Source organism: Sebastes umbrosus, chromosome 1 (assembly GCF_015220745.1).
Source record: "Sebastes umbrosus isolate fSebUmb1 chromosome 1, fSebUmb1.pri, whole genome shotgun sequence".
NCBI lineage: Eukaryota > Metazoa > Chordata > Actinopteri > Perciformes > Sebastidae > Sebastes > Sebastes umbrosus.
This window is the reverse complement of record NC_051269.1, coordinates 14,781,881-14,806,652: the sequence shown is the minus strand read 5'-3', so window position 1 is coordinate 14,806,652 and position 24,772 is coordinate 14,781,881. Positions and strand designations below refer to the sequence as shown.

At 38.3% G+C, this 24,772-nt stretch overlaps 1 protein-coding gene across 1 annotated transcript in view; it reads left to right on the top strand.

The window, feature by feature from the left end:
- LOC119495701 (potassium voltage-gated channel subfamily D member 3-like) overlaps positions 1–13,258 on the top strand; it is a 111,327-nt gene extending 98,069 nt beyond the window's left edge. The window contains exons 4-7 of the mRNA XM_037782433.1: positions 520–621; positions 5,445–5,537; positions 7,547–7,806; positions 9,321–13,258. Coding sequence (XP_037638361.1) covers positions 520–621; positions 5,445–5,537; positions 7,547–7,806; positions 9,321–9,555 — 690 coding nt within the window. The 3' untranslated portion in view covers positions 9,556–13,258. The remainder of the gene's footprint in view (positions 1–519; positions 622–5,444; positions 5,538–7,546; positions 7,807–9,320) is intronic.
- The last annotated feature ends 11,514 nt before the right edge of the window (positions 13,259–24,772 follow it).

Below are 24,772 nucleotides of genomic sequence, written 5' to 3'. Positions count from 1 at the left end.
TTATTTTTTTTTATATTTCTTTTGTCTTTGACAATTAATCAATTGGTTATTTTGTATGTAAAATGTCAAAAATAGAGATAAAAAAAATCCATCACAAGATATTCAGTTTCCTAAAACATAAGACAACAAAACGCAACAAACATTCACGTTGGACAAGTTGGAACCAGAGGATCAGAGAATGTTTGTTTTTTTTATAACATACTGTATGTGCTTTTGCTAGAAAAATAACTTTAACGATAAACCGATAAGCAAAATAGTTACGAGTGAATCCCGTCCACATACTTTTGGCCAGTGTATGTTGATGAGTAGAGTTCTGTTCTCATACATAAAGAACTTCTTTGTAAAAACACTCTGATATTGTGGTTGTAAAAGCAGTACATTAGTAGCTGTGGAAATTACTACAGAGCTTGTGTGATGAGTTGGCAGATTCTCACCATTAAACACTGCATTAGTCATTTTCTGTGACCTCCCGCCCACCCTGTCTGATGCTGTGACCTCTTCTCTTCTTCCCACGCCCAGAAAGCCAGACTGGCCAGGATAAGAATATCCAAGTCCGGCAGCGCCAACGCCTTCATGCACAGCAAACGCAACGGACTGCTCAACGAACTGCTGGAACTGACGGTGAGAATAACCTCTGACCCTCTGAATGCCAACAAACACCAACAACAAAGTGGGCGTCATGATTACTGGGAAGTGATTTCAAATGTGTTCATTAAAAATGACACGAAATGTCATCAGATTGTAATTCAGTATGAGAGATTAATCATATTGTTATTTGTCAAACACCCTTCTACTAATTATTTCAGTTCACTGCAATTTCCCATCTGCAGTAAACACACACACACAAACATCTACACACTCAAAATGACAAACAATTACTGCTATAATTAAGCAAAGGACAATTTAGAAGTCATTTAGAAGCTATACAAGAGCAGCAGAAGTTGGAGTCATCACATTGTGGTTGTTTTAGAGGGCAGAGGTGATAGCAGAGGAGTTATGCCTATAATCCCCCATGCGGGCGTTATCAGTGTAATCTCACAAAGCACTTTCTTTAGTTGTCTTTCAGTCCTAGACTTAATTTAATCCCCGTCTGTAAAACTGGCAAAGTCAGACAACAGAGGTTGTTTTTACTTTCATTGCTTGTTGTGTCACTCTTGGTGATAATTAGATGGTTAGTGCATTAAAAAGAGAGGCTGAAGTAAACTTCAAAATTGCAGATGTGAACAATGAGGAAGCGGAGGACACTTAAATCCCACACTCACCCAGACTCCTGTTCCTACAAAAGGTGCAGACTGTTTCTGTCTGTCCTCCTCTCTATGATTATAGACAACTGCAGTGTTGTTACATTCTTGTCTTTTGTCACCGCCATACTTTAAACCTGCAATAATTGATTTTTGTGGCGACTCAGGGGTAGCGAAAACAAGTTGTAAACACAACACTTAGAAAGTTGATATATGGTGACGTTGTGAGCAAATAGTTGCATATTTACACATCAGCAGCAGACACCGAGCAACATTAGCATTATTTAAAGTAGAGCAGGACCTGGATTTTTGGGGCCGTTACCGATAATAGGGAGTATAAAACTTCCGATATCAATATATTGTCCAACAGTTCTAAAGTTAGAGTGAAGATACTAGCATCATAGGAAACTAGAAAACCTAAAGAATCCATTGGTGTCACAGTAGCTTGTCGCGAAGGAGGCTAAATAACTAGACTCCAAAGTTACGCTAAATTTTTTGCGAGGAAAAACTGTCATGTCCATTTTCAAAGGGGTCTCTTGACCTCTGACCTCAAGATATGTGAATGAAAATGGGTTCTATGGGTACCCACGAGTCTCCCCTTTACAGACATGCCCACTTTATGATAATCACATGCTGTTTGGGGCAAGTCATAGTCAAGTCAGCACACTGACACACTGACAGCTGTTGTTGCCTGTTGGGCTGCAGTTTGCCATGTTATGATTTGATCATATTTTTTATGCTAAATGCAGTACCTGTGAGGGTTTCTGGACAATAGTTGTAATTGTTTTGTGTTGTTAATCGATTTCCAATAATAAATATATACATACATGTGTGTGTGTATATAGCTAGCTCACTAATTAACTCATTATATCTCATTTGTTATTAATTATACACAAATATAAAAGTGACAAGTTGTAGTTTTACGGGGAGTTACCTGAGGTTACCATGAAATTGCCAAGCAACGAGGAGGTCTCTACCAAAAGATACAGCATGTAACTCCCCTTCAAACCATAACTTATCATTTTTATATTTCAGTTTGTGTATGGATTCAAATGTATTTGATTTTAGATATTAACTTTAGAGTATTTTGAACTCTGAACAGAGCCAGGCTAGCTGTTTCCTCCCGCTTTTAGTTTTTATGCTAAGCTAAGCTAACCTCCTCCTGGCTCTTGCTCCATACTGTACTTAACACACAGACACAAGGGATTGGTCTTCTCATCTAACTCTCTGCAAGAAAGCAAATAAGCATATTTCTTAAAATGTCCAACTATTAATTTAAATCACGTCTTTCTCTTTATCTCCACTACTTGCAGACATCAACCAACTTTCAACTTTTTAATGTAAGCCTCCACCACCATGTTCTCCTCCATTTTTTACTCAGCCCTTTTTATTTTATTCTCGTCAACGCCATGGAAAAATGTGTTTGGTAATGCATGAGCAAATTGCCTATATCCTTCCCATCCAGTCCATCACTCTTGCTTTCAGTGACACACTCCCCTCCTTGCAGATGGTTACTAAAATGCATTTGGATCTAATCGAGTCCAGTGCGAAAGCTCATGGGTGTCTGGAAGTGGTTAGAATTATCATATAAATGCCATCTGTGAGTGCTGAGCGACCCACATCCCTCTGCGTGTGTTTGATGAGGCTGCCAGAGTCCTGCCGCATCAAATTACGGTGGTGTCACTGCTGTCAGTCAGTCAGTAGCGCTGCGTGGGTCTGGGGTGGGAGTGAGTGGGGATATATGACAAAGTGACTCTCTCAACCTATAGTTAGATTAGAAGTTCTGGTCTGCTGGTCTTTTTCAGTTTTCCCTGAAGGCTTTTCAATTTTCTGACAGACATTTATTTGTTACCCAGATCACAGGCTAATTATCATAGAGGGTGATTTATTGATAATCCTGTCAAGTTTTATTATAACCTTGCATAGAAAGACCTTACAGCTCTATCCCTTTATGTGCTGTTAATTTAATTTTCATTTTTCACTTTAGAGTGACAGGATTTATTCCAATTTGCCCTCGTGGTTATCACCCGATCACTGCTCATATCGCTGTTTTTTTGTTTTTTTTCCAGTGATTCAACTTGTCTGGTGAGAAAAGTCTCCTCCATTTAAAGGGACTGTTTGTAACTTTCAGAAATGCTTGTTAACAGCGACACCTGTGGCCGTTAAGTCAACAAAAGTCAGCATCGGGCTCGCGCTTGCTTGCTCTAAATATACCTGAACGAGCATCGCTCAAAACAGTGAGGCGACACACGTCAGCTAAAACCACAATATCACTCTTTATTTCACCTGCTTGGCAGTAATGTTAGCTGACCAGACGAAGGTCTCTCCATGAATAGATGCTGATCCTAGTGTTGACTCTCCCTGCTTCAGACTCCGAGGCTGAAGCAGGAAAAGCAGGTCGGTGCCGGGGCTGAAGCAGGAAGAGTAACGTTATCGTCTCCCGACTGCGCCCGCAGGGAGACACCGGCACCCGGTCGGAGACAATAACGTTTCTCGCTGCGGAGCCCCGTCACTTCACGAGACACGGGAAACCTCTATTGGTCTGGAGGAGCTGCAGCATTTATTTCTGCACAAACGTCCACTGTACATTCACTAGATATTCTCAGAGCTACTAACTCTTCTGCAGTGTGGAGTGTGCGAGCGTTCACGTCTAGAGGTGGAGCCTTACGTCTAGAGGTGGATCCCATGCGCGCTCGCATATGCGAGCGCGCATGGGATCCCGACCCGGTAGATTTATACGTGTAAAAAGTTACAAACAGTCCCTTTAAGTCAATACAAGCCATGTAAAAATCAAAGATGGCGGATCTGTGACTAAAATGTCCGAGCTCTGGGAAATAATCATGCATGATACGGTTCTGGATACAGGCTATTTGATGAGGTACCTTGATTTGTCAGGTATTAATAACTGGTTGAGCCAAAAAGAGACAGTCCCATCAGGTAATTATGTCTATAATATAAACTTGAAATTTCAGAAATGTGTCTATGCCACAATGTTTATCTATAATGGAGTATAAAATGACATATATATGATACATTTTATCCATATCACCTTCTCCTACTCACAGCGTTAGGAGAAATTAAAGAGCATTCTCCATCAGTTGAGTAAGCTGACTTCCTCTCTTCACTTAAGATGTAATACAAGATATGAAGAGAAACTTCCTCAGTGAGGATAACACATTTCAGATGGATTCTATCAATGAGCTTCTTCCGTTACATGAAAATACCCTTGAACCTTGCCACAGGTCTCAATCTCTAGCTATACGATGTATCTAACAGAGCCTCTGCCACAGGGCTGATCCACACATTAAGACATCAGAAGGCGTAGTTTTCTCATGCCCACATCACTGTATTGTTCATGTGTCTGGAATCTGAATGAGAGTCCTTGGGCTGGATCGCCACCCACCTAAATCCTTTGAGTAACAATGTGCGCCGTGGGGAGGGAATTAATTTGTTTTCAGTTTTCATGTTTTTTGGCAATTGTGATTACTTTGAGACTAAGCTATATTGGAGCCGGAGCTTTGAAACCAAGTCCCGTTTGGAGAAATACCAAAAAAATGGTTCCATAAGTTTCTGTTTTTCTCAACTCTTCTGTTTTTCCTCTATCTGATGCTTCATACATCAATAACTGTTCAGCTGCCTGGAGCATCACATGGCGCTCAGTGGTACCTACTTAGATAATTAAGTAAGAGAGCTGGCAACAACACCGCTTTTGGATTTTATTAGTTCAGTAAATTCAAAGGGGGAGTTATTTTTTCAGCTTGCTTACACAAGGAACCAAACTAAAGGCAATTACAGTATTAATGGCACAAAAGATGCACAATAGAGACAATTAATTTTAAACAAAGCACTTGCCAAGGCTGAGGGATCAATTCACACCGAGCAGAAATGTGGTCCGTTATGTAACTAATTTGCTAGTAAGTTATTTAAAAGCAAACAGCAGGAGTTGTTGGCTACCTGCTCATAATGGAAATGAGAGTGGAATCAATGAGCACGAACCAAGATAGCCCAGTTTAAAATGGGAGACACGAAGCAGAACCAAAGTATCACATCTGACTTTTAATTACTGATGACAAAGTTCATATCAAAGAGTCATTTTCTGCACAGAGTTAGAGGCTTTAATGAGTGACGAGGATGCACCAACAATGTAATTTGTCAACATTCATCAATTTTGTGTGTGTGTGTTTGTCTGTGTGTCTTACTAAGGATACAGAAGAGGATGAGCAGAAGCTGGCTAAGTCCATCTCTCTGTTAGAGAGCCAACACCACCACCTACTGAACTGTCTGGAGAAAACCACTGTGAGTACACTCCAACACTTCTCTATCTTTGATTCACCTACATTAATGAGGTTGAAATGATATGGTAATTGTCATTTAAGTATTGAATCATGATAATAACGTTTTATACCAGAGGAAAAAAAGACAAAAAAAAAAGCTTTGCGCACAACATGTACAGTACTGCCGGGTCAGAGGTGCTGGCAACTGCAAGATAAACGCAGAATAAAAAAAAAATTAACCACAAGTGTTTGTATAGAAACTGCCAGTGGTAAAGGAAGTACTCAGATCCTTCACATAAGTAAAAATACTAATACCAACCTCTAAAAATACTCAGTTACAGGTAAAAGTCCTGCATTGAACATTTAACTTAGATAAATGTATGTAAGTAAAATCAGAAAACATACTCAAAGTATTAAAAGAAAAATGACTCATATGACAGTTATACTATTATATCATTAGATTATTATTATGCGTACATTAATATAAAAGCATCATTTTACATTTGAGTTGGTTGAGGTAGAGCTAACTTTAACTATTTCATATAAATGACTGCAACTAATGATTATTTTCATTATGAATTAATCTGCTTATTATTTTCTCGATTAATCGATTGATTGTTTGGTTTGTTAAAATTCAATAAATGCCCGCAGAGCCCAAAGTGACACCTTCACAATGCTTTGTTTTGTCCAACCAATAGTCCAAACCTCAACATTATTAAAAATAAATTCTAATTATTAGAATAATTAAAAAAAAAGGAAATGCAGCAAATACTCATATTTGAGAAGCTGGAACCATGAAACTGTGATTTTTGCATGACTAAACAATTATTAAAATAGTTGCCCGTTAATTTTCTGTCAAAGAATTACTCGATAATGGTTTCAGCTTTACTTGTACATTTTTATATGTTTGTGTGCAAAAACCTTAAATCTTAATCTTTAAATGAACTAGTAACTAAAGCTGTCACATAATTGTAGTGGAGTAAAGAGTACAATAATTTCCCTCTGAATTGTAGTCAAATTATAAAGTGGCATGAGAAGAAAATACTTAAGTACCTCAAATTTGTACAGTACAATGTACAATACTTGAGTAAATGTATTTAGTTACATCCCACCTCTGGAAACTGCACAGTCAACGCGCAAAAATGTTATGATTATGGGTATTTCCTTATTTTTTTATTAATAACTCATATAATGTGTTTTTTTTTCCACTGTATTTTGTGTATATATATATATACCGTGTATATATTTTCATTTATTTTATCCTGTATCGATTGTCTGAGATACACACCTGTATGCCATCAGCCTAATCACTGCACATACTGTGTTGGTGTGAAGTCAAACCTTTCACCCACTGCACGATACACATTGCTCTTGTCAGTGTCAATAAAAGAGCCTTCACCATATTTTTGCGGGTTGAGTGACATTTCCTACCACTCCCAAAGTTGCTTCATCAGAAGCTTGTACTTGACACTGATTTTCCCGGTAGCTCCCAAATCCTCCAGAGCACATCCAAGAGAGTCTCCAGGTAGTTTCATTGCTGTCAGAGATGTCTATCGCCGTGACAGTAATGTTTTCCTTCTCGTCTAATCCTTGCCTCGACATCAGTTGGATGCAAGACACAAATTCTTGGCAAAAATGCCTCAATTGTTTACATAGCAGTTTGATAAGTTTCAGTGGAGATTTTGTGAAAGTAGAGATTGATCCCAAGTCTGCACAGTGATTTGAATGATATGGACGTTCTGTGATTCAGTGTACTCTTTTAAGAGCTGCTGTTTTGCAAAAGGTTTTTGCGTCAAAATACATAGATTTGTATAGAACAGTGACACTGGATCCACTCTCCATTCAGCAAATATACTAAGTTTTTTAATGTACTCTTAGTTTATTATTATAATCATTTCTTTAGTGTATTTATTTGTAAAATTAGAAATAATATCACTAAGGCATCGTCTTTTATTTACTTCATAGTCTGTCTCCTCTCTGCACCAAACCCTCCCTGTGTATTTAAACCACCATCCTGTTTCTTCTCTCCAGGCTCATGAGTTTGTGGACGTGCAGATGTTTGAGCAGAACTGTTTAGAGTCGGCGTTACAGACCTACCCGTCACGCAGCCCCTCTATATCCAGCCACGACAGCTCTGTGGGTACCTGCTGTTGCCGCAGGGCAAAGAGAAACACTCCTCTGCCCAACGCCAGCCTGCCCTCCAGCCATCCCATCGCAACACACCAGGGCCCCCTGCAGGAGCTCAGTGCCATCCACATACAGTGTGCTGGCCAACCGTTACACACCGCCAGGTAAAACTAAAGGAGAGCAGAAACACACAGCAGCAGCAGAGGGAAGGGGGGAGGCTTTGCATCCAGGTTGTTCGCTGAATTCTAACAACTTTGTGAGGGGCAAAGAGTTTACAATTTAGCTGCTCACAACATTTCCACTTAAAGTGTAAGTTCAGGGGTAGATCCATGTAGATTGTTTTGCTTTTATGTGCCAAGGTTTTGAGATCCAGTATCCTCTGTTCGCCTAACCTGACCCTGTCAGATGTTTTTTTTACACATAACCATCTGAGAAACCGTCATTGGAAACTGTTTGAAAAAGGGCAGGCACTTTTCAAAAAACACTTGGCAGGTGATTGGATGAACCTTCTGTCAATCAAACTAACCAAAGCGAAACTAGTTCCGTACTTTGCTCTTCTTTCAATGAAGAAGTACTCGCCAGTTCTGATATAATTTATGCTATTGCAACATTTGCGCTAACTGGTCTCAGATCTCACACACATAAGCCACACCCCTAGCTACCAGTAGCTCCTCAGAGGACGCTGATTGGTCCGTTGTCTGGTTTGCCGGACACTAACACATTACTTGAAGCCTGACAAGATGGATTTTCGTGCAACATTTTGATCCCGCGATTCTCACGTGACAACGCAAGAATGCTGTGCAAGGTTAACTGCAGACCTCCAAAGCATTTAAAAGTCACATTTGAAAACCTTATAGTAGTTTTTTTCAGAAACAACATCCTAACTCTGGATATTAAACTGTATTTTTTTTTTTGACTCACAATTTCTGAGAAAAATCCCCTAAGATGGTTACTGTGGAATAGTGAGTTAACTCAATGAACGTCAGAGGATAGGCAACATCTGCTTGTCTACCCTCCTTTAATTAAGGAGATGATGAATGAAATTAAAACAACATCCCTGTATAAGACACACGTCAGCACACCTCTCTGTGCATTCAGAGAAAATTACATTCACTTCCTTTTTTGGAGGGGGTAAACGGGTAAAAAGTGTGTTATTTCCAGAACAATCAATAGGAGGGGGGGGGGGGGGGGGGGGGGGGGGTGGGGGCGACTGTAGAAACCTTGTACAATATCATCTGTTCATATTTTTACATAGTCTTCGTCTCTGTCTCAATTTTCATATTAAATTAGATTTATTAGCTAATGATATGTTGCCTGAACTTGCATACTACTATACAACTATTTACTTTTAAAATAAAAAAGTAAACCTAGCAACTTTATTAATAATAACAGTTCATGATATGTTAATTAAAACTATGACACAGTAATATAAAATTTCACACAAAATGGTTCACTTTCTTATCATATAGGTATGTTGAATATTTGTTTTTCAATTATTAATTAATGGCTCAAATGTGACGTGTTCGTGGAATAGTCTGGGTGAAGAAGTATGCCTGTTATGTACTTCATCTTGTAGACAGTGGTAACTCAAACATTACTCTATGCACTCTGCACATGGCCTGGATAGATGAACATTCGAAATTTGTACATAGTTTCGGTGTTTTTCCTTTTTCTCTAGTCGTTTGAACCTCAACCAGAAAACCAATGAAAGTGGCTGGATCAACAGCAAAGGCAGCCGGATTACCACGGCGATCATCAGCCTCCCATCGCCCCCCGCTCTGGCCCCTGATAGCGATGGTCTCCGCGGGCCCCCACAGAGGAGGCCGCCGCCACCTCCAGGTCACCCTCCTCCAAGCATCCAGACCACAACAAGCTCAGCTGGCAGCAACATTGTAAAAGTCTCTGCTCTGTGACTCTCTGGACGACAGATGTAACTCAGCTCAGCAGGAGGAAAGAAAGGAGGAAGAAGAAGAACAAGAAGAGGAGGAGGAGGAGGAGGCAAAGCAGGTCACACTACCTTTATGGACGCACCATGTCCCGTATCAAAGGGTCAGCAGGAAGAGCGCTGTACTCCAGAGGAGTTTAAAAGAAGACAGATGATGAGGAGCCATAACTGAGGTAGAGGATTGTAGATAATGTGAACCGAGAATCACGCACTCGTCATGTCGTGTATGTACTGTAGATACGGACAGAGTCGCTGCATTTATAATAGTTTCTAACAGCAGTACAGGTGTTTTACAGCAAGTGCTGTGGAAAAGATTGAAAGACATTGTGCAATTAGCATATCCGTACATCAGCAGATGCTGTTCGACGTACCACAATTTCACAGTAAATTTAAAGTGAATTCACAGTGAAATAGTGAAACGGATATTTTGTCGACTTTAAATGTGTTTGAAGAAAGACGAAGTGTTGAGTGTCTTTACTTGAATTTAATTGGTCTCGTTTGTGTTATGTGTCGTTTGTCTTAAGTATTTTGAGGGAAAAAAACAATTGAACTTTTAGCTTTTCTTTACAGCATCATTTGAAAAGTCACGGTACCGACGATGCTGCTAATATCATATCGCTGAAATGTGAGTTTGATGGGTTTGAGACTGCAAAGAGTGTTTTTTTTTGTTGGAAAATTGTATCTATTCATTGTGTCAAAGAATCAAACCAAACTGTGCTTTTTAGTTGCTTCGTGTTTAAATGTCTGACTGGAGATGGATTGCAGGGAGTGAGGCTGACCTGACACTGTCTTCATGACTTACTGTACAGGCTTTCATACTGAGATGAGACAGAGCAGTGGGTCTCAGCTTGAAAGTAAAAACCCTCCAGATGACCACAAAATGACTTTCAAGTGAAGGTTTATGATTAAAGGACAAGGCCGGTGTTATTCTATTTTTTTTTTTTTTTTTTTTGTCAACCACTAACATGAAAAGAACAAAACCAGCCGTCTGTGTTAGTCTGTCTCTCAAAACTTTCTGATTTTCGCACCCAAGACCCAAGCCCATTTGTTCCTACTGAAGACACAAATTATAGAAAGGCATCACAAAACAGTTTTTTTAAAACAGCTTAGCAACACATGGCCATTGCAGTTTCTAGCAAACGTTACTCAAACAGGAGTAATAGTGCAGTTATTTAGGACTATTTTCAGCCGCGGATGAATACATATTTGAGTTCAAGTAACAGCAGCAGGACGGCGTATATGAGAAATAAACTGCAGTGCCCGTGTTCACTGTAATGAAAGAACATGTCATTCAGTGAAGCTTACTGATGTGTTGTTATGGAGGTCTACTGCACATAGGCTTTGGCTGCCCAGACAATACTTGTAAGTAGGATTGATTCATTGTTGATTTTGGTGTTTTCATTGGATTTGTTGAGGAAAATATAGACTATTTCCAGTAATGAAATGATATCCAGTTTATATAAATGTGATTGGTGGTTTTTGTCCCTGTGGAATAATTAAAAGTTGCAGCTGTTATGCTGCCTCTACTCGCCGAGTGTCGTGGGCTGAGAGGGAGACGAGAAAATGATAATGTGCGTATTCATTGTGAGCATGAGTGGGCATTTTAGGCATTGAATACCAAAAAGGTTGAGCACCACTTTCATATCAAGCAACCAGTCCTAGAACATTACAGGAAGGAGGCCAATTCATGTTCAACCCAGATTTTTCAAACTAAAACTGAAACTAAAAAGCTACATGAAAGCTGATTATTTGTAGAGCTTTAAAAAGGAGAGAACAAGGGTACAATATGCAAATGTAAAAATGTTTTTGGGAAATCCAGTTGCTCTTCTTTTGGATGAAAATTGTATTTTGTCATCTTCTCTCTCTCTCTCTTTTTCTTTGAATAAATTCTAACAAAGCAGAAAAAAACAACATTGGTTGACTTCAGTTGTACCATTTATGTCTTGAGTTAAACTATCAATGAAGAGATGCTGTTTCACAGCTGACTACAGCGTGTTCATGAGAACTTGAAAATATCTTTTCCTTTTTAAATAATTGTGACAGTTTCTAAGTTTTAAATGTACTTTAAAACTTTTAAGTTTACATGTTTTAAAGAAAGCAAGTAAATGAGAATACATAGGAATACCAGTTTGACAGAATAATCCCAACTCAAGGTCCTCTTTTCTAGCTTTTCCAGAGCTTTTAACTGTATAGCACTGTCTTTCATTAACAAATTAGCTTTTGCTAAGTTGTCATGGAGACGGATATGTTGACATGCATAAAATGTGCTTTTCTTTTTAAGTCAACATGGATAAGAAGTACTAAAAGTGCTGTTGAATTAAATAACAGCTACAGCGCATGCAGAGCCTGCACTGATGAAGACCATGTGATGTGGTTGAAAGCCTCAGCAAAAGGCATTAAGAGGACCTTGAACTGGCTCTGTTCTATCAAACCATTTCCAAGGTCAATTAAGAACTTTAAAGCTCAAGAATAGGTGATTAATAAGCAGCTCAATCATGATAGTCTCAAAGATGATCACAAGATGGCAGAAGTGATGCAACAAAATGATGGAAAATTATTCCAAAAAGATTTGTTCTAATCCGGCTCGGAGCCCTTCTGTGTGGAGTTTGCATGTTCTCCCCGTGTTAGTTTGGGTTTTCTCAGAGTTCTCAGGCTTCCTCCCACAGTCCAAAGACATGCAGGTTAATTGTTGACTCTAAATTGCCCGTAGGTGTGAATGTGAGTGTGAATGGTTGTCTGTCTCTATGTGTCAGCCCTGTGATAGTCTGGCGACCTCTCCAGGGTGTACCCCGCCTTTCGCCCAATGTCAGCTGGGATCGGCTCCAGCCCATCCGCGACCCTAAATAGAATAAGCGGTTACAGATGATGGAGGATGAAGATTTGGTCTGGTTTATGGCCTTACTCCTGCACTCATATATTATTTATTTTCCGCTGCACATTGTTGTTCATTTGAAGTTGATAGACGGCCTGGTGTTTGGAATAGTTTGTGACTACTTGCCAAGTGTGCTCTGGTTATCTGTATCAAATAAACAATGTGTTTATTTGTTTTTATTGTTTTTTTGCTAAAGTGGAAACTATGATTAAACTGTAGTGTTTTTTCGATCATGAAGCACCAAGTGAAATTGTTTTGGCTGTATCGGTATACTTTGTGTTGCATTCCTGCATTTTGTTCTCATTTTAAAACGGAGGTGAACGTATTTGTGCCAAAAGGGTCACTTTTCCATCCTCTGTAAGAACAACAAAGTAGTAGTACACTTAATGCTGCTATATAAAAAAATTACAAACCCTATAGATCATTTTTCCTCTCACTGTTAATGCTGAAAATAACGAGCGTCCACTCCGTCGTGGTGTTCATAGCTTGGATCTTGGTTTACACAGTATCTACACATTAAGGCTTTTTGCCGTATCATAGATCACCACCATGCTTCAACAACAGAAAGCACTTCTCTCACTGATGATTACTCGTTGTCATTATATGATTCACTTGACTTCAAAAGGCATTGTGGGGGTCAATTTTTTAAAAGTCTTGGCATTGCTGTTTGTGTAGTTTCTTATCTTTTTATTCTTTTGAACTGAGCTTTTCTGTCTGTTTGCTGTTTACCGTATTCTGTCAGTTTATTTGTTATAACAGCTATGAAGTGTCAGATGAGAATTAAAATCTGCCACAGCAATCGAGTGTCGTCTTTCTTCTCGCTCCTGTCACTGACGTGGAAACGTTTGCATGTATAAAAAGGTCCCCCTTTTTAAGAATGGGCACCACCACCCAGGCCCTGGTTTCCACAGGCACTGTCCCCGACCTCCTAAAAAATAATAATTTAATGGAAAAAGAAACATTTCAGGGTGTTTAGCCTGTGCTTTAAAAGTCCACAAATCTTCGATGAGTAAAGGAGTAGATACCCTTAAACTACTATATATCTGCTTCACATAGACATCATATGTACTGTAGAGTTCTGTACAATACTGTACTAGCCCTGAAAACTATTATTTCAGGTTTTTTGTTGCAACATTATGTCCCACATTAGAGGTGGTGGAATGTAACTAGTATATCATGATTTCTTTTTTTCTTTTACATTTTTATGACGTATACCGTGATTATTTTTTTATGTTATTTTATGACACACTATACTATGATACTATACTACTACAATGTATTGTTTTGGGGGTTTTTTTATGACATACTGTACTGTGACTTTTTTATGTTGTGCGGCATGCTGTCGGGATTTGGGATGTGTCAGGAATCGGAACACTGTTGGGTGTCAGGTATGCAGTCGGCACACCTTGGGGTGTCAAGGACACTGTCAGGTGTCAGGGACACTCTTGGGATACTGTCAGGTGACAGGGGGCTCTTGCAGGAAGCTGCTACCGCTTCAGCGTTGACTCCGCTTCAACCATACCAGTTCTCCATCCAGAACACTGTGGCTGACTTCTTGTCTCGCAACGTGGTTGGCGAGCCTGCCGGAATGGGTGAGAAGTTTGAGGGAGCTGGAAAGCATCCCCCTCACTCAGGTGAAAAAGACACACACATACACATTGACTGTGTAAAATGTGACAAAACAGACTAATACAGGAAGTTCATGTTTGTTATGTTGTTGCTTTTATTTTGGGGAACTACTAATCACTCTCTTTGAGGTCTACTTCCGGGGGCGTGTTTTCATGAAGTGCACACCTGAGAATGTAGCCACAGAACTCAAGCTGATGTCAGTTACCTTGTTACGTAAGTAGTCAAGGAAGAGAGAGGTGAGTGGGTAGAGTGTTCTTCGTTAAATTTGCTATTGTTTAGAATTTCTTCAATTGATTATGCGTTTTAGTTCATTTGTATTAAGCAATAATCATGTGTATTTTGTATATAGAAGTATGGTATGGGTAAATTGTAAATATATTTCCTAAATTGAATGTGGAAGTGTTCATGTGCCAGCTGGTAGAGACCATAGCTGGGGATATGACAGCTGGGAAAGCAGTGTATAGTGTCAAAGAGAGAGGGTGCTGCTAGAATCTGCTACACCTCTGAGGCTGCTTTTGTTATCCATCAGTCTGCTACATGTAGATGAGAGCTGCTTTACACCTGCTTTACACTGCAATCCAGAAAGCTTTCATTCCGTTTGTAATGATATATGACTGATGAATAATACATTTTTTTACATTTTTCGACATATTTTATTGCTTTTTTTTTTTTTCCTTATAGATATACTACCTCACAAACAGAAAACAGTTTGTCACCATCAGAGACTCCAGTTCCACCCCATTCAACCATGGTGTACCTCAAGGCTCTGTGCTGGGACCCCTCCTCTTCACCATCTACATGCTCCCCCTTGGTCAGATCATCCCCTACCACGGTCTCAGCTTTCACTCATATGCTGACGACACACAACTGTATCTTAGCACCAAACCATCCACCCAGCTCCCCCCCACAGTCATTTGTAAACTGCCTGCATGCAATAAAAATCTGGATGTCATCTAACTTCCTAAAACTCAACAGCAACAAAACCGAGCTCATGGTTGTGGCTCCCAAGGCCCTGCTCTGGAAGGTTGGAGATCTACACCTGGACGTTGACGGCTGTTCTTTCTCCCCATCCTCAGAAGTCCGCAACCTGGGTGTCATCCTGGAACCCAACTCTCTCATTCCAGTCTCACATCAGGTTATCCCACCAAATCCGCTTTCTTCCATCTAAAAAACATCTCTCGTCTCCGGCAATCACTCTCCGACTCCGTGGCAGAAACCCTCATCCATGCTTTCGTCACCTCCCGTTTGGACTACTGCAATGGAGTTCTGGCCGGGGTTCCTAGCAAAGCCCTATATAAATCCAAGTTATTATTATTATTATTATTATTACTACTATACGGTGACTTTTTTAGACATACAATATAATTTTTTTTTTTTACATACTATACCATGACTTTTTTATGACAGAATTATGCCGTGATTTTTTCGACATACTATAACAGACTTTTTTTTTTTTACATACTACTGTATGCTGACTTTTTTTCAACATACTATACTACAATTCTTTTTCGACACACTATACCATGACTTTTTTCGCCTATTTCCGACATACTATACTATGAATTTTTTGCGACATACTATACTATGAATTTTCTTTCAACGTACTAAACTATGACTTTTTCAACATACTTTAGTAGGACTTTTTTTTCGACATAATATACAATGACTTTTTTTTTTTTACATATTATACTATTACTTTTTTTTGACACACTATACTATGACTTCTTTGACACACTATAATATGACTTTTTTGACACACTATACTATGACATTTCATTCAACATACTATACTATGACTTTTTTTTTGACATACTATATTATGACCTTTTTTTTTACATACTATGCCATGTTTTTTTTTCCGACATACTATACTATGACTATTTTTTGACTTTTTATTCAACATACTATCATACTATTGGGGCAATTATCATAGCCAAAATAATTCATAATAACGATAATATGTTTTATATTGTTTAATAAAAACAAATAAAAATAATGTTGTCAGTCAAATTCATATTTGTCTTTGTTTTTTTGTGCGTTTGTTTGTGTTTTTCTTGGAAAATGCATTACACTCAAAATATGAGGGTAGGGAAATGGAAAGAGATTCTGTGGCCATAACAGTAAAATATAAAAATGGCATACTATACTATGACTTTTACGCTACATACTATACCATGTTTTTTTTCAACATATGATGCTATGATTTTTTTATATGGCTTGGAGGGCACACAATAAATGAACATGTAAGTCATACTTTTTGATACTGCTAATTTTCTGACAAGCCATATATTATATGCATGGCGCATGTGTGACTCATACTCGTGCACGGGCTCCTCTAATTCAATGTCCTACTGATCTTTTACATGAGAAAATTCTTCATACAGTTCCAGCTTCGTGATTTCAGCTGCACCGAGAAGTTTCTCCTCTGAATGCACACTATATGTAATTCGCAACAAAAGGTGCTGTAGTGCAGTTCCCAGAGTAGTGTAGAACACTGTCACATATTTCTGCATAATAACTGTCCAAGACCTCATAGTGGTTAAATAAACATGTGTGTTGGAGCTGGCTTGGATGGTCAATTTCACAGCCGTTACACTGTTTTTTTGGCCACCTCCCATGCAGCATCCTTGAGACATCTCCTCAAAAAGTCTTTTATCACATCCAGACCCTTTTTGGATAGGCGCGGTTCCTCATGAGGGCTAGCTGGGCATGTAGCAAAATGTTCACCCACAGCTAGTTCACCTTGAGATCCAGTTAAGCCTATCACAGCTGGTGTGGACATCAGCTCCACAGGTCCATCCACAGCAATTTCATCTTGGGGCCAGTCAAGTCTATTACAATCGGGGTGGCCGACAGGATACTTTCTGAAAATCCATATTGCGTCTCCTCATCGACCCAGGTGCACAGTTTGACATCTAAAAAACATCAACATTTGTATTTAAAAACGAGAATAAAATATACACACAATATATAATTGTAAAGGAATACACACAACCTACCATTTGTTATTAGTAGTCGACATGTCTGATGATTTTCGGTCTACACATGGCAGGAAGGAGAGCAGTTTGCAGACCAGTCGAAATATCCTCAAAAACAAGGCGTTTTCTAATACTTTCATAAGCAGAGACAAATCTGTTTCTTTTGATAGCTTCGTCAACTTCACTAAACATCCTTTGCATAGTCCGCCAGTCACACCACTGAATAACATTTTCAACACAAGACTTTTACTTATAATGGAGTATTTTTAGAGTGTGGTACTAATAACTACGAATTTGTACTTAAGTAAATGATCTAAATAGTTCCTCTACCACTGCACATTAGGAACCAGTCGATATAAAGTTACATCCTTGAAAGTAGTACACAGTCACAACTATATGGTCCAACAGTATCTGCACTTATGTAGACGTCTCACTAGATGGCAGCATGATACACAATTCATATTTTGTCTAGGGTACAGGGCAATCTGAAATAAACACATTACACAAGCTTTTATTTTATTGTCACTACTGGGTCCCTAGCTATTCAAACATTAAGGTCAAAGGGAGAGTTAATCAGTGATTACATCCAACAACAATGTGTCTCAATAACTAGCATGCTGGAATGCTACTTTTTCAAGATAATAATTTCTATTTACATACATTATTAGACATTGGCATCATTCATTACATTTGGACACTATGTCAAGAGTAATATTTAGCACAGTAAGTTTATGATTGTTTAGCACAGGGAGTTTTTTGGTAAAAATTTAATTATTTTGTTCCAACATTTTATTTTCCAGATTTATAATAACAAAAAAAATATACACAAACACTGACAAGGCAGGACAGGTTTGTGTTGGTAAAATAAGAATTTGTGTATACTCCTATTTATCCCTATAAGTTTATAAAAAAAAAATGCATGTAATGTATTGAAAAAAGTTTAACACAATCTGAACTTTTTATTATTATTTTCAGTGTGAAACAGAATCCAAACTGTAGTCCCAAAATGATGCCACATTATATGACCAACACAAAGCTTAGCAAAGGACAAGTAAAAACAACATCTAAATGTTGCAACATAAAATGATGCACAAAGTCTAAGGGGAGTTACGTTTCTGACACACTTCAACACTTTCATGTATTTAACCAGGTGTTTCACTGTCAGGTCATTCCTGGCCATAAAAGTGACACCGATCATTCACAGCTTGTTATCCATCATTAGTGGTTGTCTGGCTCGTGTCTTCTTCACACGGAAGGACTGGATGACTCAAAAAGACTATGACTAACTCAGTTTGGAGCTAAAAACCCACACATCAAACTCCCTCACAAATTAGCTTCATTGTGGGAGATATTATTCAAGCAGGGCATCAAAATACAGCTACTGTAGATTGTTTTTAATTCTTGCTCAAAGGATATACTGTATGTTCCATATCTCTGAACGTCTATAACCTTAATTAGTTGCCATTATAATAAAATGCCTAAAATTTATACAATTAGAGTTTTTAAAAATGTGAAAAGCCAAAAAAAATATTAAATTAGACTGATGTGTAATGTGAGCATGTTTGACTCAAAACTGTCTCTCTGCCACTAAGGGCTTTCAATCGATTAAAATATTTAATCGCGATTAATCGCACGATTGTCCATGATTAATCGTGATTCATCGCAAATGATTCACACATTTGTTATCTGTTCAAAATGTACCTTACAGGGATATTTGTCAAGTATCTATGCAAATGTATGTGTATATTTATTATTGGATCATTTAACAACACAAAACAATGACAAATATTGTCCAGAAACCCTCACAGGTACTGCACTTAGCTTAAAAGATATCCTCAAATCATAACATGGCAAACTCAAGCCCAACAGGCAACCACAGCTGTCAGTGTGTCAGTGTGCTGACTTGACTATGACTTGCCCCAAACTGCATGTGATTATCATAAAGTGGGCATGTCTGTAAAGGGGAGACTCGTGGGTACCCATAGAACCCATTTTAATTCACATATCTGGAGGTCAGAGGTCAAGGGGCCCCTTTGAAAATGGCCATGCCAGTTTTAGCCAAAATGTATCCCAAGTTTGGAGCGTTATTTAACCTCCTTCATGACAAGCTACTATGATATAATAATTTTTCAGGTTTTCTAGTTTCATATGATGCCACTATCTTCACTCTAGCTTTAAAACTGAGCCCGCTACAACCTCCGGAAGATCGATTGTATTAACGCATTAAAGAAATTAGTGGCGTTAAAACAAATTTGCATTAACGCGTTATTATCTTGTTAACTTTGATAGCCCTAAAAAAAAGCATCACAAACTACTGCCACACTGTGTCACAATGCAATGGAATTGCAACTTTTTTATGCCTCGATTTGAGAATTGACAGTAGAGATGTGACAGCATGACATGCATGAATGTCCCAGAAATGACATGCAACTGAGGCCACCGGCCGGATTCAAACCCAAGACAGGCAGTTCATGGTCAACACCTTTAACCTATAGGTCACCGGGATGCCCTGAAAAAGCTACTTTTAACACAAATTACTGTAGGTCCTGTGCTGACACATCCCGACCTTTAGGTGGCAGCGTGCCAACGTCTTTGGCAGACAAAGACTATTAAGTCTGCTTAAAAAGAGACAGAGTAAAAAACTATGTTCATATCAAAAGATCAATAATCAATACATATTGGCTGTATAAACATAACAGTCCATTAGAGCCACATACAGTACAGATATAGTTATTGTTAAGCTGGTAATGCAGTCATTTTCTATACTTTATTTACTACATTAATTATGTCATTACTGAGTTCATAACCTCCAATTCATAACTTTTTAACAGTTGTAGGTAAAACAGCGTGAACTCTATTTATAAAGAGAAAATAATGGTAATAGAGTTTAATAAGAAAAAAATAATCATAAAAAGTATGTCCTTAGAACATTTCCTCTTACATTTAAACAATGCAGGTGAATTATATTGTCTGTATTCCTTCCTCTTCTCTTTCCTTCTTTTCATTGCTGGATAATGTAATGTCTTCTAAAATTAAAATGAATATGGCTGCAACTAACAATCATTTTTATTATTGAATAATCTGCCAATTATTTTCTTGTTTTATCAATTAATTGTTAGTATATTCATTTGGTAATTAATTAATTATTAATTAATTGGTCTATAAAATGTCAGAAAATTCAGTTTAATGCCCATTGCAGCCTCTCAGAGGCAAAAATTATATTTTTTGTCCGACCAACGGTCAAAATCCCAAAGATATTCAATTTACTGACGTAAGAAAACCAGCAAATTTTCACATTTCAGGAGCTGGAACCAGTGGATTTTTTTGCATTTTAGCTTAAAAAATTACTTAAACAATTAATGAAATCACAAAAATGTTGCAGATTAACTTTCTGCCGTTTGACTAGCCTATTGCCACCTCATAAATGGTAAATAGACTTGCATTTATATAGCGCTATTAGTCTTCCGACCACTCAAAGCGCTTTACATTACATGTCAGCATTCACCTATTCACACACACATTCATACACTGATGGCAGAGGCTGCCATGCAAGGTGCCAACTTTGCCAATCAGGATCTAATGTAAATATTCACACACCTAATGGCTATGCCTTCAGAAGCAATTTGGGGTTAAGTGTCTTGCTCAAGGACACATTGACACAACCTTCCGATTGGTGGACGACCTGCTCTACCCTCTGAGCCACAGCCGCCCCAAGGAATTAAATATGTCTGGCTGATGATGTAATAGAAAGTACGGAGTAATAAAGCAATAACTCAAGTTATTGGATTCCTCATATTCTTTCCATTATCATTCATCAGTCTCCTTGTGTGAAGCGTGAATAGTTGCTGGTTTATGTAGCAGGATAACATAAAAGACGTCAGGAACCTGATATTTAACAGTTTAGGAATGACTGTTATTACATTAACTGGAAGACATTGCATCACCACAGTGCCAGGTCCTGTTTCTCTTAAATCGAAAAACATTAAAGCATCAAGTCATCTTCTATTCAGTTATTCTCAATATTACAGTACAGAGAAGTGACACAACATCAAGGGATAACTGCTCTCACATGCAGAGGAAGACCATTAATAGACCTGATGCATAATTTACATAAACTTTAAACAAGGTTGACTAGTCCTGAAGTCACAAGTAGGGCTGTGTATTGGCAAGAATCTGATGATATGATATGTATCATGATACAGGAGTTACAGTTCAATATATTGTGGCGATATATTGCGTTTTTTTTAATCTAATTTTGGGAAAGCTGTCATAGTATAAAGAACACACCACCATATGCATGAAATCTGAGTAAAATAAGTAAGTTTTTATGCAATCAGAACAGTGGGATCTGCATTTGCATTTATCACAGTCCCTGTAACAAAACCACAACACAAAATGAACCACTGTCTGCCACACATCTTTGCATGTAAACTATTAATTAGAAGTCAATACGGTGTTTTTGAGAATCGTTACATCACAAAACATTGCGATACCAAAGTGTATCAATATTTTCTTACACCCCTAGTCACGATTACCTCTCAGTTCGCACTGATGGACCTGAGCAGGTGAATTCATATATTACTTTGTGATAAGGTTCCCAAAAATGTATCTATCACTCAAAAGCGATTTGCGAGCATTGCCTACGCAAACAACACAAATAGTGGCAGCATCACGTGCCATCACAAATGATAGTCGCTTGCAAATTGAATATAAATGTGCGAGTCCTACAGAGCTCGTATGTTGTCCGTTTGTTGTTTGATTTTATCAGTGAAACTTGTAAAAATGAATGAGAGGAAAATATCTCATACTACAAATCACAGCTTACATGTTGCAAATTTGGTGCAATGGGACCCACATGCAACTAGTGGTGGCAAAGTACAAACTTTCTTTTTAAGATTTCCAACCCAGAGCGTTGTTTGGGATGCTGAAAAAGCAGCCGAACTGATATATAGCAGAGGATAGTTTTACTCTTAGACAAAAGAGTAATTTCATTGTTTCCCAAACCTCATAGTTTAAATTTAATCTTCTGTTATTTTGTCCAGACAGCAGGGATACGTAGCAGTTTCTGTTTACAGCCAAAACACTGGCATTGTGTGTGTGTGTGTGTGTGTGTGTTGGAATGAGATCTATGATAAAAACACAGCACGTCATCATATCATAGAGAGGTTTCATTGCAAGGACAAGCTTCGTCTATTCTTGGTAGTTTGATTCATTTTTGGCCTGAACACAAAAACATGAGGATAACCAAACAAGTCATAACATACATGAGTTACATAAAGAAGATAATACTACAGTGTAGTGTGTATGTATGTATATCTATATTGAGAGAGAAAGAGAGTTGGACAGTTGCTGCTGGTGCATGTATGTTTCAGTGCTGAGTGATCTGAGGAGACACTTCCTAATCCAGTATGTGCACATGCTGACAGCTGGGAGGAAGCGGACACATGCAGGAGAAGCAGCTGCAGGTTGGAGGTCACATTTGGGATTAAATTGTTCCGAATCATAAAGCAGCCTGCTAAACGTTACATTAGACCAATGTGTCATCATATCACTCCTGACTGATAAAGATACAAAGTACAGGGTCTTCACACTCAAATGGGCTGATTTAAAAAGGTACAGTGTGTAACATTTAGGGGGATCTATTGGTAGAAATGGAATATAATATTAATAAGTATGTTTTCTTTAGTGTATAATCACCTGAAAATAAGAATCGTTGTGTTTTCATTACCTTAGAAGGAGCCTTTTATATCTACATATGGAGCGGGTCCTCTTCAAGGAGCCGGCCGCCACGTTTCTACAGTAGCCCAGAATGGACAAACCAAACACTGGCTGTAGATAGGACCATTCACTTTTTTCACATCGGCCAAATGTAGTTCTCCTAGATGCTTGGCACACGGGAGAAGTTACATTCGGTTGCAATCTGCAACCTCACCGCTAGATACCACCAGATCCTACACACTGCACCTTTAAATCTAGCTGAATATGAGATTCATTTATGTCTGCAAATAATATATTTAATTTCTGCATGAATTTGTGATTGTTATGTTTTCAAGCTGTTCTCATACACCGTTTGTAGCTATTGCTAAGGAAAATGATGCACTGTAATTCATTTACATCCCATGAAATCAATACGTAAATTTTAATCCATGTAATTGTGAACCAGGAAGTTTAAATGAACGACAAACGCTGCATAGGGAGGAGGTCGGGGTTGGTTGGGTGGGTAAAAAAAATACCAGGCTTTCACCCAGAAACATTGATTTATTTGTCCCGTAACTTCTGTACTTAAGTTACGCCACCTTCTGAGTTATTCTGACCCAAACCACAATCTTTTCCTAAATCTAACTAAGTTGTTTTGTTGCCTAAACCTAACTAAGTTGTTTCCCGTGAGGACGACCGTTGATTTTGAAAAGACTGTATGTATGTAACGTGCGCAAATTGACACGTGTTGCTGGACATTTGTAGGAGAACGCACAAAGAATGAGGAATAACTTTTTGTAAGATATCATACGAACCGTTGTATAAAAGATAGAGAATGTGTTCGTGAATGTGTTATTCAATGGTTAGTTAATAGTTAGTTAAACATTAGTGAATGCGTCATTGAATGTGTTAGTGAATAGTTAGGTACTTTCTTGGCTAGATAGATACTTAGTTACCTAATTAGATTATGGAACTGCTTTGAAAAGGAGCCCATCAGAGATGGTTTAATGCCCAATAGTTGGTCAGCTCAATATGCTGCTGTGTTGGTTGGTTGGTTATACCATATCCATGAAAGAAGTTCTTTAGCTGCAGTAAAATTGACACTGAACAAACAAAGAGTTATAAATCTGCTGTACGAACATAGCAGAGAAGTCTTTTAATATTCAAAGTGCTGATATGATAATAAAGGATAACCAAATAAATCATACAAGTCTCTTTGTCTCTATGAGCAGCTAAGTTATGCTAAGATGACATTCATTTTCCCAGTTTCATTGCTTTTGGAATCTGAATTAGATCTATTTCTCCTTCTCTTTGCTTCTGTCCTTCCATCTGGGATGCATCACCAACATCAGGCCTGATATGAAATTTTCCAGATGACAGAAGCAGGTCAGAGGGCGCCCGGTTTCCTGACTGTCAGCTAAAGGTCTTCACTGGACAGAAAGCAACTGGTAGAAAAGAATACATTTGGATTTTGTCATGTATGTGATGCATTTAGGGATGCTAATTTTGAAAAATGTTCTTAACCGATAACCGACCCTCGTTAACCGATTATTAACCGTTAACCGACAAGATTTTTGCCTCGCATGAAGCGGTGCGCCAGCTGCAGTGTATTTTAACCGATAGAGTTAATTGGTTAAAATGCTTAATGTCGGTTAACGGTTAATTATTAACATCCCTAGATGCATTATGTAACGCTGTACTGGACATTATACAGTCTTACATGTATTTTTGCTTTATAAAGCTGGGTGTCTTTTGAAATTGTTTGATGTAAATGTCAATACGATAACAGAGTTTCAGTTTTTATAAAGGAGCCAAAATTCTCAAAGTCTATATGTTGTCTAAACACAAGCAGGCATGAAAGGGCAACATTTTGAATCAAATCTTTAACTATCCGATCAAAAAACTAAACAAGATTACATTCAATGCTCGGCCAATGCTTGACACCCCGTTGGGCTTTTCTGTGAATTCACCTAATGCTGCAGGGACATATAGAGAACAGAATAAAATAG